This window comes from Lemur catta, chromosome 15 (assembly GCF_020740605.2).
Source record: "Lemur catta isolate mLemCat1 chromosome 15, mLemCat1.pri, whole genome shotgun sequence".
Taxonomy (NCBI): Eukaryota; Metazoa; Chordata; class Mammalia; order Primates; family Lemuridae; genus Lemur; species Lemur catta.
This window is the reverse complement of record NC_059142.1, coordinates 6991637-7009830: the sequence shown is the minus strand read 5'-3', so window position 1 is coordinate 7009830 and position 18194 is coordinate 6991637. Positions and strand designations below refer to the sequence as shown.

The 18194-nt window shown below is 43.5% G+C and overlaps 1 protein-coding gene across 1 annotated transcript in view; it reads left to right on the top strand.

Annotated features, from left to right (window-relative positions):
• The window catches only part of MYOCD (myocardin), a 90826-nt gene that overhangs the window by 41500 nt on the left and 31132 nt on the right, over positions 1 to 18194 (top strand). The window contains exons 3-5 of the mRNA XM_045526941.1: positions 2910 to 2965; positions 4017 to 4092; positions 8479 to 8640. Coding sequence (XP_045382897.1) covers positions 2910 to 2965; positions 4017 to 4092; positions 8479 to 8640 — 294 coding nt within the window. The remainder of the gene's footprint in view (positions 1 to 2909; positions 2966 to 4016; positions 4093 to 8478; positions 8641 to 18194) is intronic.

Below are 18194 nucleotides of genomic sequence, written 5' to 3'. Positions count from 1 at the left end.
AGCTCTGGGGACAGAAATAGGAATAGCCGGCAACGAAACTCTGAGGCGAGAACACGAATTCCCTTGTGAGGAGAGATTAATCTTCCTCCAGGGGGAACGCGTTAGCTGTGTGACTGACTGAATCTGCAACAGTATTTTAATTTGACATCACATGGACTTGTTTTTTTTAATTTAGAAATCCAAATTCCTTTTTCAATCTTAAATGTCAATGTCCTCTAAATACAAAATTTTGCCATTAGATACTCCCAGGGCTGGCTGGCAGCAAATGTGTTCCTTGGTGTATTTTTGAAAAAGTCCACCAGGGAGCGGGGCACATCATGGCTTTTGCTGGCCCTCAGGGGAGGTGGCTCAAACCCACAATCTCTGGAGTCACAGAGAAGGCCAACCTCAACCCCAGGGCCGTGGCAGGGTAGTTTTCCATGATGTGACCTCAAGCCAGTGCCCCATGTAGCCCCCCTTAAGCCCGAGGAGAAGGGCATGTGGCAAAATGCAGCATGTGGACCACTTGGGCTTTCTTCCCAAGTCCTTGCTGGTGGGCATAGTTTCTCCCTCCCTGTGGTAGAAGATTCCAGATCTTTATGCTACTGGCATCAGAGAACTAGACTGTGTGAATCATTTCACAGGGGAGTTGTTAACATCAAGAAGTAATGAATTGTAGCTCTCCAAAGCTAAGACGCAGGAAATGCAGTGTTTCTTAGAACAATTAATAAGCTCTGGTAATAAGAACTGAACAGCCTCAGGGACAAAAGAAACAGATAAAATCCCCCTAAGTCCCAAGCCCACATAAAACCAATTGTGTTTGGAATGCAAGAGATATCTCAAGATATATTCCTACGGTTCCCTTCGGGGAGCTTCTTAAGGAAAAGGATATGTTATTATTCTTAACCACTTAATAAGGCCACACCAAGATCAATTCCTTTGCTGGACTGTGTAAGTAATTAAGCTACTCCAATATATCACACCTAACTAAGTGCCTACCAGGCAATGGGACGGGGGTGCAGACCTCTAGGTGCAGATTTTGCAGATTCACAAGGGCCCACTAGACTTCAAGCAGACCTTGCATAATCAGGTTGCCTGGGGGAAATGGGAGCTGCCTTTCAGGACACACTCAGCATAAACTCCAACTGCGATCAAGTGTAGAGAAAGGCAAGCCTCCTTATTATTGGTGACCAGATCCAAAACAAAGAAAATGCATGAGCAACACAGTGGAGCTGCACGTTGATTTCTCAGAATTACCGAGTAGCAAGATATGGGGAGGAAAAGTACCATCTAAAATGACTGGGTTTGCAGAGAATCCCATGTTAAGGGTGAAAAGCAGCAATCAAAGAGAAATTGGAAAATCAGTTTCCAGATCACAGGGAAATGTAATATTCAAGCAACATATTCATTTTTTTCCTGTAAGAAGGGAACCTCTTAATCTTTGGTCAAGGTGAGGAGAAGCATGCCTGTCAACTATATTTGGCATAAGGCAGCCATCTGGGACTATTCTGCATGTTCCTTTGGTCCACAGTGTTAATGCTGGAGCGAGCAGGGAGATCCAGAGAGAGCGTGTTTTATTAACTTCCCAGGCAGCATCCTGGCAGAGTATAATACGGTCACCCACCATTGTGGCAGCCACCAGGACCACAGCCACGTCTGCTTGATGTCCAGCAAGCCCTGCTGAAAACAGTGTTCAGATTTAGCATGGTCTTAAGGGTTGAATGAGGCACACTTGTGTGGACATGCATGGATACACACACACACACACACACACACACAGATCTGGCTAAGAACCTAAGTTCTATGCTGGCCAAGATTTGGAAGAATCCTTCATTGTCTGCACCTCAAGGTGGACATCTGTTAGAGTAATATTAGAACTTGTCTAGACTTACAATTCATGGGGGAAAAAAATTATTGCAATTCTGTAACCACTGAGCAACCTCATCACTTACTATGAAAAGCAATCGTGTGTGGTTCCTTAGTGAAAATTAGAGAGGACCAGGAAAATTAATGCAAAACGTAGAATTTTGCAGAATAATATTCTTTTTCTTTGCTCAGTCAAAGGAGTTTACCAAGTCACCGCCAAGAGGTGGCTGTGAAACGGTGATGAGGAGGATGCAGTGGAAAGAGTGAGGCTGGCATTCCGCCCAGGCTGCTCACGGCTGCTGTGTGTTATGTATGACTGACCAGTGCCTGTGTCTACTGGCCGATAATATTTTAAATATTACACTTCTAAAGGAATTAGGGTTGTCAGAGGACCCACACCCCTAGCCCTCACTTTGTGACCCTAGGCAAGTCATTCCATTTCTGTGGACCTCAGTTTCCCCATTCTGTTCAGGGTTGGAGTTAGACTTCCCTGTCTCCAAGGTTCCTTCCAGCCCTCAAAGTCTGATTCTCTGCTTCTCACTCAACACCCTTGGTTGCATGTCCCCGACCTACCAGCCACGTCCTTTATCCAGAATACAGTGCCTTCCTACAATAAGCCGAGGCCCCACCCCCGCCCCCACACACAGATCACCGCCATCCACCCAGTGTCTGCACTCAAGGGCACAGCAAAGTCAAAGAGGGTGTTAGTTACCCCAGTCTACCCCTCTCCCCCAAACAAGAGTGTTACTTCCGTGCACAGTTTCCCACCAGCCCCTCTATTTCCCCGGGAACTTGGAATGCCCTGCCTCCAGCACTTCTCTTCCTGTTGCACATTCTGCCTCTGCTGCTCCCTCTGTTTGAAGCCTCAGTTCCACCTTCCTCTGTCTTCTATGGCTTCAGGGCCACTGGCGTCCTTCAGGCCTGTCCTTTTTGATTGCTTGTGGCCTATTAAAGGCCATCACCTCCATACTGTGCCTAGCTCAGCAAGCACACCAGCAAACCCCGCGACACTGACCCGTGCCCCTCACCCAGCCTCTGCTCATGTCTTTGTCTTTCTGTTTCAGCACTGAAAAGTCCAACTGAATTCCATGAGCAAAGAAAAAATCTGGATAGTGACAAGGTAATTTTTGCAAACTGCCTTTCGTGAACTTAGACTATGGGTTACCGATCTTTGAATGCTCAACTTCGGCTGATGCATGTAGAATTTCTGCAACAAACTCAATCCATTTGCCAGTTCCCTGCCCCCACATCATATGGAATCTTACTCCTATTAACTGAAACCTGTAGAAACGGGATCAACTATATTAGCTTTAAAACTGCTACATTTTTAGCTTTTAAAAATGTCCCAAATCTTTCTGCTGTTGGGAGAAATCACGGCGAGTATGCACTAGAGGTCAAAAAGACCTTTAAAAAGGAAGTAAAGTTGGCTTGTAAGCTGCCTTACCTGTTAGTGCAGTCCTTTCTTAGCAGCAATCAGATTTGTTTAAATCCAATTTATTGGCAAGGCAGGGTCTATGGATACAGAGCTTATTTACAGCTACTTGATGGCAGAAGGAATGTTTATTTCCCTGCTTTTTTTTAACATTTGAGGGGGAAATTTTGCACATGCTCTACAGCATCCCTGCAGACAGCTCCACCGTCAAAGAAAAGGATGAGGCTCTGTAAATGATCTATCTCCAAATGCCCTTCTGACTCTCAGTGGGTCTGACTCTGCAGGCTTTACACTTTCACACGTCTGCCAGGCCAGTAACAGGAAGAAGCATATGCTGTCATGTTATGTGGGACGGATTTGGGCAGTGTTTCATCTCCAACCTGGGTTAACTTCGTGACTTTTTTAAGAGGCAGTGGAATAAGATTGATTACAATACAAGCAGCTTAATATCACGAACTGTTATATTAATATTTTATTAACACGTACCTATGTGCCTAGCCCTGGAAGGCCTTTCAGTTTGTAGCCCTGACGTGTCCCTCAAATTTTTACCTTTTCATCTTATTTTCCCACATGAAAATTACTGGAGGGGCTTTTGTAAGTGTTTCTTTATCAAAGTGTAGGAGACCAGGGATAGTTGCATGTTCCATTTGTCATTAGAAAAAAGTACGTTTCCCCTTTGAGAGAAATTGAGCTTTTTTTAAAAGGTAAAACTAGGTGATTCTTTGTTTGGGTTTTACAGACTGAAAATTCCCTGAAGCACAAAGCCAGAAACAGGTCTGACCGAGCCGACTGGGTTAATATGCATATACTCCAAGGTAAGGCTGCTCAAAACTGTACACCAGGAGATGCCTGTCGAATGGTGGGCCATTTCTCCAGTGTTCTTTGCCTCTGCACAGTTGCTAGGCCCTCTTAAAAGTCTCCCCGGCCGTCAAAAAATGGTGGTTTCAAGCAGTCATCTGAGCATCCTAGGCCATAGAGACAATCAAATTGGGAAGCCATATAATAGTTAAGAAGGTTCGAGACTTGGGTTCCAATCAGAGCTGTGCCATCTCCTAATTCTAGGGCCTGGGAAAATCACATCACCTCTCGGAGCACATAGGAAATGTCCAACATATGTTCCCAATTATCATTAATGTGGATCATCACTCACTTTAAAATGGTGTCAGGGCTCCCTAACTGCATCTATACCCACTATTGAACCATTTTATTGTGCTTTGCTGATGCCTTTATGTTCCGGTGTGCACAGAATGACCATCTGAGAAAATCGGTACTGGTCAAAGCGGGCCCAGTTTCGTCTTGGGGTGCTGCCTCTGTGCTGGGGCATGTGAGGCAAGACAAGCACCTAATTGGCCCCCACATTCTGATATCTGCATGAGGAGATGAGGCTTCTACTCTTGCCTGATGAGTTGCCTTCCCTGGGACGAGAACCCCACCCCCGATCCCTTGGAACCCACCTTCAAAGAGGTCCAACCCCTAATTTGACAGTTTGGGGGTCTTTAGTCACTAAACACACTGTGTATTCAATGTCTGCTAGAAGTTGGCTTTTCTGCCAGACTTCGTGGGTACAGTGACGAACAAGGCACAGGCTCCTGCCCGCAAAGGATCCTCATAGTGTCACAGAGGACACAAGAATCACATTTACAATCCAGCAGGAAAAGAGAGGAAACGCACAGTGTTGGGGTGAGCTGGGGAGGATCAGAGAATCAGAGTGGAGGAGGAGGAGCGAGGGAACGAGCTGGAACGTATGGGCTGAGTCAGGTAGAGGAGGATGCAGGGCGTTGCAGCGTGAGGGAACAGCGTGTACGAGACATGAGTGCTATTCCTCTGGAATGTGGATTTCCTACCAAGACTGTGCGCTAGCTCTAAGTGGCATGAAAGGTCCTGAAATATCATGGGAACTTTGAATCTTGGTTCTTTGACCAGCATCATTTCTGAGTTCATTCTGCCTTTCCAAGGCTGACTGACCCTTTTCCAACCCAGGAAGAGGTGTGATATCATCAGACAGAGAACTGTTTTCAGGGTAGGAAAGAGAGAGAAAGAGGACATCACAGGACTCAAGAGGAGCGCTGTGTGGGATGACTCGCGTTAGGCAGCCAAAGGATGCCAAGCATCTCAGGAACAGGGAACCAGGGCTCTCAAGGGGAGGTGACAAAACTCTTACCTTCTTCGCAATGGTGCCTAAGAGCCTAGAAGCCACTGCTGTGTCAGCACAAAATCACAGCTACACAAATAATCCAAGAAATGCCATTTCAAATGAGATACAGACTTTCCAGTGATCAAGTTAGCAAATAAAAATAAATACTGTGTGTGCCAAGGGTGTGGGAAGTGCGTGTGTTCTCATGCACCGCTGGTGGGAGTGCAGTTGGGTCAGCGTTCCTGGAGGGCAGTTTGGCAAAGTGTATCAGAAGCCTTAAAAACGTGCCCACCCTTTAGCCTTGTCATATAATGTCTAGTATTTTATATAAAGAAAATAATCAGACATACAAAGATTTTTGTTATAATGATGTTTACCATGGAATTACTTTAGATGGTTAAACTTTGAAAATGGTGCAATGTGCAGTGACAGGGGATTGGCTGAATACAGTGTGGATCATCCACGTGATTGGATACCAGGCAGCAACTACAAACACAGCTTTCAAAGAACAATCATTTAATGAGAAAAGGCTCACAAGATAACATCTAGTGAAAAGAGGAGTAAACAAAACTATATTTACAGCTAAATTCTGGGAAGAAAAAAATATATACATAAACACATATTGTAGTTACAGTCACATTCTGGGAAGAAAAAAACATAGACCTAACAATAAATATAAAATGCTAAGAAATATACCCAAGTATTAAAAATAGTTGACTGTAAATGGGGAGATTCCTGAGACTTTCATTTTTGTTTTGGCATACTCTGTTAGCATTTTTCACATTTATGAGTACATAGCAATGCTATAATCCAAAAAGCGTAAGAAATGTTATTTTTTACATCATTACAGTCTTGAATTAAAATATCAGGGTGTGGATCACAGCAGCCCCTGGTTCAGTGGCACGTCTTTGGTGGCTCCCATGGGATCCTCTCTTCTCCCCAACAGAAATTGGAAATTAGCTCCTCGGAGCACCAAAGATCAGCTAGATACAAAATAACCCTGTTACCACCCAACCAGGCTCATTGCCCACTGCTCAACAGGAAACCAACACATGGAAACAGCAGGGGTTCCAGTGGAGAAAGAGTTTAATATTGCAGGGTGCCATCAGAGGAGATGGGAGGGACTTCTCAAATCTGTCTCCCTGAGAATTTGGGAGCCAGAGTTTTTAAAAATAGTTTGGTGGGCAAAGGGCTGGAGACTTGGGTCTGCTGATTGGCTGGGGATGAACTCATGGGGTCGGGAGGCAGAAATTATCTTCTTATGCTGAGTCAATTCCCAGGTCACAAGACCAATTGAGTTAGTTCCTTGGCATGGGCCACTGCTTTGGTTGGGTCAACTGGTCCACTGGAATGCAGGGCCTGGAAGATATCTCAAAGATCAGCCTCAGGTTTCACAAGGGTGATGTTATCCATGGGAGCAATGAAGAAAGCTAAGAATCTTCATGACCAGCAGCTATGTGACTCCCGAGTAGTAAGCGATCATAGAAGAGCAAGCCAGGGAACAATGGCACTATATATGTATGTATATGTACATGTGTATGCCTTTGCAGACTTCAGGCCCCTAGCACAGTACCCACCTCATGTTATGGCCTTTTATTACTATTATAAAGGGCAATTTCAACCCCTGCCTCCCAGGAATTCATCATCTAATTTCAGAAGCAACAAGATGAAGGGCCAGTGCTTGTAGCTGCTGGAGGCGGTCCAAGCAAAAGGGATCTGTCAGAACAGAGAGAATTTGGAATGCTTTATGCTGGGACCCAAAAGTAGGATGTTAGTGGTGGCGAGTGGGGGAGGAGCAGTGCAAGGTGGGGAAATGAAGTAAGCAAAGGTGCAGAGGTGAGCTCAGTAAGACGTGGAGGGCAGACAGGAAAAGCCCAGGCTCTCTGGAGTGCTAGATTCGGGATGCAGAGCCTCAGGTCATGACGGGAGGTGGATTTGGTTTGTAGCAATCTTGAAAAACTGAATCGAGAGACTTGGATGGCAGGGAGCATCTTGTAGTGGGGTACAAAAAGAAAGGACTTTCTGAAGATGAGTACTGAGTTGGTGGGCAGGATGAGGTCCAGCAACAAGCCCTTGCAAGGACCTCTAAGGGGTGGCTTGGAGAGGGTTTAGGCTGAGGCTCCCCCATTCTCTGGTTTGGAGTACTGACATTTCCTCAGCCTCAAACGAAGCACTTCGCAGATGCAGCTTCTAGACGAGGTCGATCTGTTGGCAACGCATGAGCCATCCCTAGACCTCTTCTGCATGGGGAATTTTGGATCAGTGCCAGACACAGGGACTGAGTTAGGAGATTGATAATGACAGAATAATGGGGCTGAGAGTCCTGTCTGTAAATCTCTCACCTTCTAACTGTATACAATAGAGAGTGAAGCTGCAAGTTCTTGTAGAATCTTAACTGATAGTTCTTTGACTTGATTTTCCTCCGAGTTCTTCCACGGAAATAAGGCAGGGCCCAATCTAAAGAGAAAGTTTGGTGTCAGCTATATGGGGATAGATTTAGGATGCTGTATGTGACCTCTCTCACTCCCCAAATGATGAGAAAATTCAATTTTTAAAAATTCCATTCTTCAATTAAATAACTGTTTCAAACAAATGTATTTTTCTTTTACAACTGACCTGGACATTTGACTCAGTATCACAGCATTGACTAGTCTAAAACTCTTCAAAAGTCATACTACAACTGCTGATTTTGACAATAGATCATATTTACTGCAGGCTCAGCCTGTGCCTGTCAACTGACTGTGCACCCCAATGCTGTAGCTTAGGGTCAGGCAAGCAATGTAGGCCCCGTGGACTGTGCTTACAAAATTGCCAAATTGCACATTTTTTCACAAATCCTCGCAAGGCAAGTTTCTCTAACTTTTCTGTGTTCCTCTCTGTTTGCCTTTATTTGGAAGTGTCTGGTCTTTGGTGCTAATTCTTGTGAAGTGATGACGATTGCATTGAAAAATTATTAGGATGGTAGAGTACAATGTGACACAGTGTTTGTAACCACAAGCCAAAAAAAAAGAAAAACCACATCAAATTCTAGAACTGATCCTTTTCACTTCAAACTTCAACCCCTCAGCCTCCACTGCAGAGAGGTCCATTCCAACTGCTCAGATGAAGCTGAAAAGAGCCCGACTTGCAGACGATCTCAATGAAAAAATTGCTCTCCAACCGGGGCCACTGGAGCTGGTGGAGAAGAACATTCTCCCTGTGGATTCTGCTGTGAAAGAGGCCATAAAAGGTAGCTGGAGCATACCGCGTGCCTGTCCCTGGCGCCCGAGATCCAGGGCAGCCTGAGCTCTGGGGCACTAGGGACTTTGGAGGTGGGGGCTTCTCCCCAGACAAGAGCCATGCCATGGTGGTTGTCCCAGTGCTTTCCTCATAACCATGGGTCCTGGGGGTTTCTTCCAACTCCTATCCACGTACACTGTAGGGTCAAGTCAACACAGGCCAACTTTGCTCTAGTTGCTCTGGCAGGTTCAGAACCTGACCAGACATAATCCTCAAAACATCTCCCCTATGAGGTTCCCTCACTTAGGAGTCATAACTACAGCCCTCTTCAGCCTTCCTCTTTTATGGGGAGTGGGAGGGGGTTGTACACTGGAAAGAGCACTGGCCTCAAACCGGAAGACCTGGGCTCCCAGCTCAGTTGCCCAGGTCACTTCGCCTCACTGAGATGGGGATGACAAAACCCACCCTCCCCAGCTCGTGGGTTCCTGGGGGTGACGTGCATGTCACACAGTGAAAACTCTTCAACCACGTTCACGTGCCCCGTGAAGCCAAAGTACAAATACTCCAGGAGGAGACACGACGTTCATTCTGTCTTAAACCATATAAAATCATTTTGCAGACATTTTGAACAATTGACGCTGGTGGACCCAAGCAGCCTGCGAGTACTGAATTTATTCGTAGAGGGTTTGGGGTGGAACCTGGAAAAACTATGGTAAAAAGGAGAAAGGGGAGCTTAAAATTCCCATAGGCAAACTCATTTCTTCCAGTTATGCGCACAAATAGCCATGGGAACTACTGATAGATTCTAATAAGCAATGTGTATTTAAATGTTTTGACACATTGTCAGAAAGTATATATAAGGGCATTTTATCCAAAATTAAGTTTATCGTGAAACTTAACATCAAGTTTATTCACATTCTAAAATCTCACTCTCACCCAGCCTTTCAGAGGTCATGTGAATTTTGCCTTTGGAACCTGCAAATATGAAAATAACAACTCCAGGATAGGCAATATACTCATCTCTCAGTGCCCACTGAAATATCCCACTGCGATTTTCTCTCTCTTCTTCCCTCTCTCCTTCCCCACTAAATATCCCGCGCCTTTGAACTTGGCTTAGGGTGCTCAAGAGTGCACTGTCTCCATCTTCACTCCAATAAGATCTCAGACAGAAAAAAAATCTCCATCGGGCATCTCTTATCATTTCTTAAAACATTCTGTTCCATGCATGTAAATTTATGATTTATTTTTATATGATAGGCAAAATATCTCCTTTTCATTTGCATTCTCTGGTTTATAGTGAGATTATATTTTCCCATGTGATTGTACATCATTGGCAATTCATGGCTTTTCCTCTTTCATTCTTCTGGGCATGTTCCTCTCATACTGCTTTGTATATGTGATTTATATTTGGGGAAAAAATGCTAACCCTGGATCTGTCGTAGTATCATACATCCTTTTGCCAGCTTGTCCTTAGCCTTTTGATTTTGTGTACAGTGAATTTTACCTATAGCAGTTTTTAATTTCTATTCATTTTTTTCATTGTAGTTTCTGAATTTGTTTTTATTGAAAATATTTCCTAGCTCAAGAATATAGGCTTTATTCACCTAGATTGTCTTCTAATAGTTACATACTTTTATTTTTACATTTAAAGCCTTAGTGCATCTAAAATTATTTAAGTACTTGGTTTGAGAGACAAGTCTAGTTTTATTTTTTTCATAATTTTATAATGTATTTTATAATTTGTCTTAGTATCTGTCTTTAGAAGTTTCTTTACATTGGTCTAATTTTTCTAATGTTTCTTGGCTACTCTCACAAGTGGATTTTAGGCAAAAATTAGAATCTGTTTTTCATATGCCAACTTCAGTCTTGTTAGAATTTTGTTTGGAATTGCAGTGAATTTATAGATTACTTTATGGTGAATTCATATGTTTAAAATATACAAATTCTTCCAAGGTAGAAATACAGTATCCCTCTCCACTTATTCAAGTCTTCGTTTAGTTCTCTTAGGAAAGTTTGTTGTTTTTTTAAGTAAAATCATATCAATTATTGCTGACATATAGGAAATGAGAAACCTATTAATTTTGCATATTTATTTTGTAACTGGGCATCTTTGAAGATTTCCTTAATAGTTCCAATAGTTCCTCAGTTCATTTTAAGTTGCCTAAGTACACAATCACATAGCTACAAATAGTGGAAATTTGTTTTCTGCTCATTTATTTTCTGCCTTGATTCACTGGCTGGTACTTGAAAAGCAATGTCATGGCATTAACATATTATATAATTAATATCATTGCTAAAAGTATATGCAGTATATCAATAACATAAATTGCATATAATTTTTATATTTTTATTTATAAATATATTATACATTTATATTTGTAAATCATATGACTTTTATATAAGTTATATATTATAAAGTAAAATATACTATATTACACAAATCAAATAATATATTTTATTATTAATATATAAAACATCTATATCATATACAAATATTTATCTTATATATCAAATTATATATGTGAAATATATAAAGCATATCTAATTTGTATCATGCAATAAATAATATGTTAATATGTAAATTAATAATTATGAATATATTACATAGCAGAATGCTATTATTATTGGTACATTGCCAATGCTTCAAAAGCCATATCATATTGTGTTATGTTTGTTATATTGATGATAACATATATTTTTGTTCTGTTTCTCTCTTAAATGGGAATTTCTGTAGTCATTCACCTCTATATATGATATTAGCTTTTGGCATAGGATAGATATTCTGAGGAAGTTCTTCCCTATTCCTATTCCGCTAAGAGTAGTTTGCAAGACTGATTCTGAATTTTTTAAGCACTTTCAAAATGTATGAAAAGGTGATGACATAGATTTTCTTCTTTGACCTACTAATATGCTATTGTTACCTTTCCTAGTCTTCCATGAATTTCTGGAAAAAAAAATCTTTTGTAATTTTTTTTTTTTAGAAATTTCTAGCATTTTATTTGGGATTTTGCATCTATTTCATTATTAGTTGGGATAACGCTAGCTGCAAAACAAACCACAAAACTTCAGCAGCTCAACAAGAGAAGTTTATTTCTTGTTCACGAACAGCCCAGGGAGGGTTTTCCTCCACAGCTAGTCCTCCATGGCAGCCTCCTTCAGTCTTGTTGCTCTACCATACCGAGTGAGGGTGGCACTTTTTCTCAAAGGACTGGATAGTAAATACTTTAGGCTGTCTCTGTCTCTACTACTCAGCTCTGGGGTTATAGCACAAAAGTAGCCATGGGAGGTAAGTAAGCAAATGGGCATGGCTGTGTTCCAATAAAACTTTATTTACAAAAACAGGCAGCAGGCACGCAGGACTTAGTTTGCAATCTGTCTCTGCCCTAGATCTTTGTTATCCTCTGAATACATCCAGTGAAGGGGAAAGAAAGAATGAGAAGGCTCACTCACTTATTAAGAAGGCTCAAGCTGGAAATGAACACGTGCCTTCTACTTACATTCCATCCTGAGAATAGTACATATGGCTGAGAAAGGTATTCTCTGGCTGAACAGCCATTTCCAGCAGTATCTCTGCATCAACTTGATAAATAGCTAGTCCTGTACCACAATATTCATCAAGGATATTGGTCTGGTGTTGTTGTTGTTTTATATTTCTCAGATTTAAATGTTAATGCTATACATGCTTCACAAAATTACCTTTTCATATTTTCCCATGGTCTGGAAACATTTAAATATGATCACAATGATCAGTTGCTTGAAAACATTGCTTACTAAAATCAAAGGGACCCAGTACCTTTCCTAGTTGTAGTTTTTTGATAACTTTTCTTCAGTTTTGTTCATAGTTATTTGTGTATTCAAATTTTCTCCTTCAGTTAATTTGTACAATGTACCTTTTTCTAAAAAACTCTCATTATTTTCAAAGTGAAGAGCCTCAGGGAGCACATAGAATAGGCTGGCAGCCGGGCGCGGTGGCTCACGCCTGTAATCCTAGCTCTGGGAGGCCGAGGCGAGTGGATCGCTCGAGGTCAGGAGTTCGAGACCAGCCTGAGCAAGAGTGAGACCTTGTCTCTACTAAAAATAGAAAGAAATTATCTGGCCAACTAAAAATATATATACAAAAAAATTAGCCGGGCATGGTGGCTCATGCCTGTAGTCCCAGCTACTCGGGAGGCTGAGGCAGTAGGATCGCTTAAGCCCAGGAGTTTGAGGTTGCTGTGAGCTAGGCTGATGCCACGGCACTCACTCTAGCCCGGGTAACAAAGTGAGACTCTGTCTCAAAAAAAAAAAAAAAAAAAAAGAATAGGCTGGCAATTGTTCCAAGTTTCTCCAAACCTGGACTTGGACTCCATCTTTCACTCTAAATGCTGTAGATCTGTGATTTCTCTCTCTTCCTCCCTCGCTTTTTATTACACTAGCTAGAAGTTTTTCTTTTTAATTGAAAGAAGCAATCCATGGATTTATTCGTAAATGTTGTTTGCTTTCGTATCATTTCTCAAATTCAATTCTGCTTTTAGCCCAGGCTGTTGAGCAGGAAAATCTCCATGAGGAGAATGAGGTTCTGGAAGATCAATCTGGCTGCAGGTGCAGACGGGGAGAAGGGAGGAGGAGGGAATGTTTTCAAAACATGTGCCCGTTTGGGTGAGGCATCAGAAGGGCAGAGGCAGGAGCTTTCCCTGTGGAAATGGAGAGAAAACAATAAATATGAAGGACATTTTAAAAAGATAGCAGACAGGATGTGAGGCTGTCTGAAGGGAGTTAAGCAGGAGTTTTGGACTCCATGGGCCTTGCTTTCAAGTCCGGGCTCGGTGACTCTGGGCCGTGCAGCCACAGGGAAGTTATTTCATCTTACCCTGCCTTGGCTGCCTCATCTATAAAACCCCCATGACAATAGTGGCTATCTCTCTCATGGGGGCTTTTATCCAAGGTGAAATCAATTAAATAATTCATGTACAGAATTAGCCAGGCGTCAGAGACATGTAAGTGAACAAAGTCTCCATTTCTGCCCTCCAAGAGTTTTTGCTTTAGCAAGAAAAGAGGCATGGAAGAAGAAAACTATCTTTCCCTGTGATGATTCTCATAAAAAGAAGCAGATAAAAGTCAGGAGGGGAGTGCAGGTGTGCACCCAAGACATCCTGGAACAGGTGCTTCTTAGCTGAGTACCACAGGGAGAGGGGTAGAGCAGAGTGGTAAGAATGGAACTAGTAAGGTTATAAAAGTAGCTTAAATTGTATTTTAAAAGCAATAGAAATATACAAATTTCAGAGAAGTTCTCATTTAAGGGAATAAATATAAGCACTTTCTAGTTGCCCAACAAGGGGTACCGTTATTTAGAATAACACTACTACTAATAAAGCAGTAGAGAGCTCTTGGCAAGGTTTCCAGCAGGAGCCAGGGCTGTGTTGAGTGTGAACATGGTGAACAGGGTGGGGGATTTTGCCTGTAAGAAGATCTCTCTGACTGCCCTGTGAAGCGGACTCAGGAGAGGCAGAATAGAGTCAGAGAGCCCCTTCCAGAGGCTATTAGACTGGCTTGATGAGAGTTGACGAGAGCCTGGACAAAAGTCATGGCTGTTGGTATGGAAAAAAAAAGTCTAAGAGATGGCTGATTTTGCGTGATTCCATGATAGATCAATAGCATGTATCAGTTTAGACAACATGAAGCATCAAAGGTGATGCCCAGGTTTCTCTCTTGGGCCACTAGGTCACTCACCGGTGGTGCCATTTATCAAGATAGGGGACATGAGCAGAAGAACAGATTTGGGGAAGATGATGCATTCTAGTTTTGAACTGCTGAATTTGAGGAGCCCTCAGGAAATCCAAGGCCAGAGCTCGAGTAGGCAGTGAGTTCTGTGGAGCTGGAGTTTAGAAGAGAGGGTTGATTGATCTAGAGCCATAGACTTGAGAAACTTCAGTATATATGATCATTTGAGCTGAGGGACTAGATGAGATTGCTGTTTCATTCATTTATTCCTTCATCCTGTGTGCCGGACACTATTCTATTGGAATATATCAGTGAGAAAAACATACAAATATTTTTGCTCCAACAGAGCTGGACATTCTAGTGGGAGAGACATAGACAATCAACAACAATATAATACACAAACTATATAGCATAACAGGAGGTGAGTGATGAGTGCTGTCAGAATAGAAGTAGTACAGGGTACAAAGACTCATGAGTGCCCAGGGGAGAAGGGTAGTTGGGTGGAAGGAGGATGTATCCAAAGAGAAGAGGGCTAAAAATGAGGCTCTTGTGTAGCAGTATTGAAGACAGAGGCAGGGAATCTGTGAAGGATAAACAGAAGAAATGGCTGGAGGAAGAGGTAGTAATGGGCAATTGAGCACCTGTCACTCAACCAAGCGTCTCTTTAGCAGTGATCTTTCCAATGTGCATTTGAGTTTACATGGGCAAGGTGATTGCGCAACATGAAGCATCATAAAGATGGTGGAAATTGCTTAGAGATCAGCTGTAGAGAGAAGGGTGAGGAGCATTCCTGCTACAGGGATGACCCACTCTTCTGCCTGTCACTTCCTGTGATCATCTCACCTCCCTTGGTGAGGAGGTGACCCGGGCTGGGGTGGTACTGTGTATCATTCTCCTGGCTTCCGTGCAATCTCCCTTCTCTGTCCACGTGCCTTTCCAGATGTGTTTACATTTCCCAGCCCTCTCTGCCAAGCTCTGAGAGGACTACTTAGTCACTGTCTCTCTCCCTCCAAGTTTCATTAAGGACCAACAATTCTCCAACCCTGCCAAATAACCTCTATAACCTAGAACCTCTCCCACCATAGGGAAGGAGATTTTTGACAGAGAACCACCCCCACCCTGGGATTCCCCTTGTCCCTCCCAGACATCACCCCTCTTGCAGCCGGCTGAATGACGGCACCATGCCTTTCCCCCTCTCCTTAGGGTGCCGCTTGTGGATTTCACTCCCAACCTGCAGGTTTATTTTCTAAGTCAGTAGAGTTTTAACAGATTCCAGCTGGAGGAAACACAGGCTCATCACCTGACAATGACATTCTGCAGAGAAATACGGGGCGTGGGGTCCTCAGGGCTGTGTCTCATAATGTGCGCCTCATTGCCTGTTTCCCCTTCATGGGAAACCACTCATCCAGCCAGAACACCAAATACAACAAACATGAAGTTCCATGGAAGGACGATTTATCAGAATAGAAATTATATCCTGGTGTTTGGCATGGCCTTATTCAGCTTATGAGTGGTCGTTATTACCTAAACATCCCTCCGTTTTGAGCCCCCTTGTAGGCTTGGTCTAGCTTCTTAACCCTCTTGCTGGTCCTCAGAGTATTTTCTTCACTTGACACAAAGATCCCTTAGCTCCCAAGAAAGCCATCTACTGTCCAGGTGCCTGACTTCTGGCTGGAGTGAAAGAGAGCCCAGGCCAGCTTTCCTGACTCTGCAAACAGCAGAAGGGGTCTGGTTTTCAGTCCAAAAGACAAGCATCTCCTCCAAAAGTATTCTCATCTTGTCCTGGGACTAGGCCAGTCTTCCCACCTGAGTCAGGCTTTCAGCTACTTTTTAAAAACCTGACCCATGTCTCAGAATATATAACTCCATGGTCAAAGATAAATTAATTCTTTCTGTCACCGTAACCCTTTAATATAGAAAGCAACATTTCTGATCCCCCAGAGCTGGTCCAGGAACCATCCATTTCCGGCTGTCACTTCCATTTATAAAAGATTCTACACTCATCTTTGCTGGCCGGTGCCCCCATGCTTAGACTTCACAACAAAACCCTCTTATTCGCTAAGAATCTAGTCATTCTTCAGAGACGCTGAAAGTCTGGGTACTCCCTGATCACTCATTTTAAAGACAGACAGACAACAACCATGGCCCTGAGCCAGATGGTGGAGTGGTTTGCTTTGGCGTAAGAAAGAAAAAGTTTGCTCTGGCACAACTCGCTCATGGGCGAAACCCGTCATTCCATAATGAGAAGTAATTTCTGAAGATCAAATGATCCTTGCGGGAAAGAGACACACAAAGACACACAGAACAAATGCTTTTCTGAGGACGGTTCTGGGAAAGAGGTGGGGGAAGAGAATCAGGCTACTGGCAGCATCAGGGCTCATGGGAGTGGCGGGGAGGGAAGGGTGAGCACAGAGAGAAGGCAGTTCCCAGTCTGCCTTTGCTGCTTGGTGAATCGGAGGCTTTGCCCCTCTTGAAGTGATCTCGGCCATCACTGGAAGGCGTAGGGCTCGACCAAGTGGGGACCAAGTGGGGCCAAAGTTAGGGACAGGCTCCTAGAAACCCGAGGGGCAGCTCGCTGCTGGAGTCCCATAAAAGAGGAAAGGGAGACAGGCGAAAGCGTCTTAACACTCACACTTGCTGGCATTCTTCCTCCTAGAGAATTAACCTCAGAGCTGATGCCACACGAGTATTTACGCTGGTTAACCCTCTCCTGACTTCTGTGCTCCTAGGATCGATCACGTATATCAAAAAACTCAAGGCAAATTTTTCAACTGCTAGGGATCCGAGGAAAAGCAATCCTTGTTTGTTCAAACATCCACTTAAACTATTTATAATATACAAATAATAATTTAGGCATAACAATAATATTATTATAATGATAAAGGCATCTGATCCCCTCCAAGCACAGTGAGCTTTGACGTGGATTAGACAATGCAATCAGTCTGTAGACTACGCCATGCTAAGTCTATTCAAAGATCTTTAGGTAAGAACCCCATTTAAAGGGTAGCTACTTTTACGCGTCTGACTTCCTCCCTTAGGAAATGGATTTTGCTTCAGTCTCTTCCAGGAGGCGGTTAGGAGGTGGTCCGTGCATGAATCAGACTAGCTGTCAGGCGAGGAGACAGATAAGCAGCAAGGTGCACTTCACATTCCACTGCACGGTTTCCTGCCCTTGCTGCGGGTCCCAGTAGAAAGGTAACCAGGACTCCAGCTATCTCACTTTAATCTTGGAATTTTAAATGTTTATGCAGAGGAAAGTACAACTGACTCATTCATCTAATCACTTCCAAGAGGGAGAGGGAAAGCTCAGAGTCGCCAGCCCAAGATCCCCAAGGGGCCAGTGCCCAGAGCCAGCCCCATGGGCATAGCCGGAGGGTGACGTCAGGGCTTCCCAAAGCAGGTCCTTGTCATCACACGGCCTGCCTGACGTGTCTGCAGGGACAATAGCCAGCACACCGCTCTCCAGCAGCTCCCAGCCAGGCTCACGCCGTGGGAGATTGGAGCGGAGGCCCAGGGTCACAGCACCAAGCCGATAGACGTGGCTGTTCCAGAGGCAGTCAGATAAGGTGGCCTCTGTCCCTCTCTGTGTGAGCCTGGCTTGAACCAGGAAGGAGAGGGAGTAACATGCCGGCCTTCCCAGGACACTCCGGGGAAGGTCTGTCTTTGCTTTCCCAGAACGAACTTCTCAGAGCAAACCAGTTTTTCTGGCTCTGGAGTTGCTCCGACCTTTGCTAAGCTGACCATGGGATATGCATCCTGTGTGGTCTATTTATTTTTGTGAACGTTATACTAGAGACGAGCAGATGCTTCCACCAAAAATAATAATAATAACATCTAGAAATTATTGAACACTTGCGCATCAGG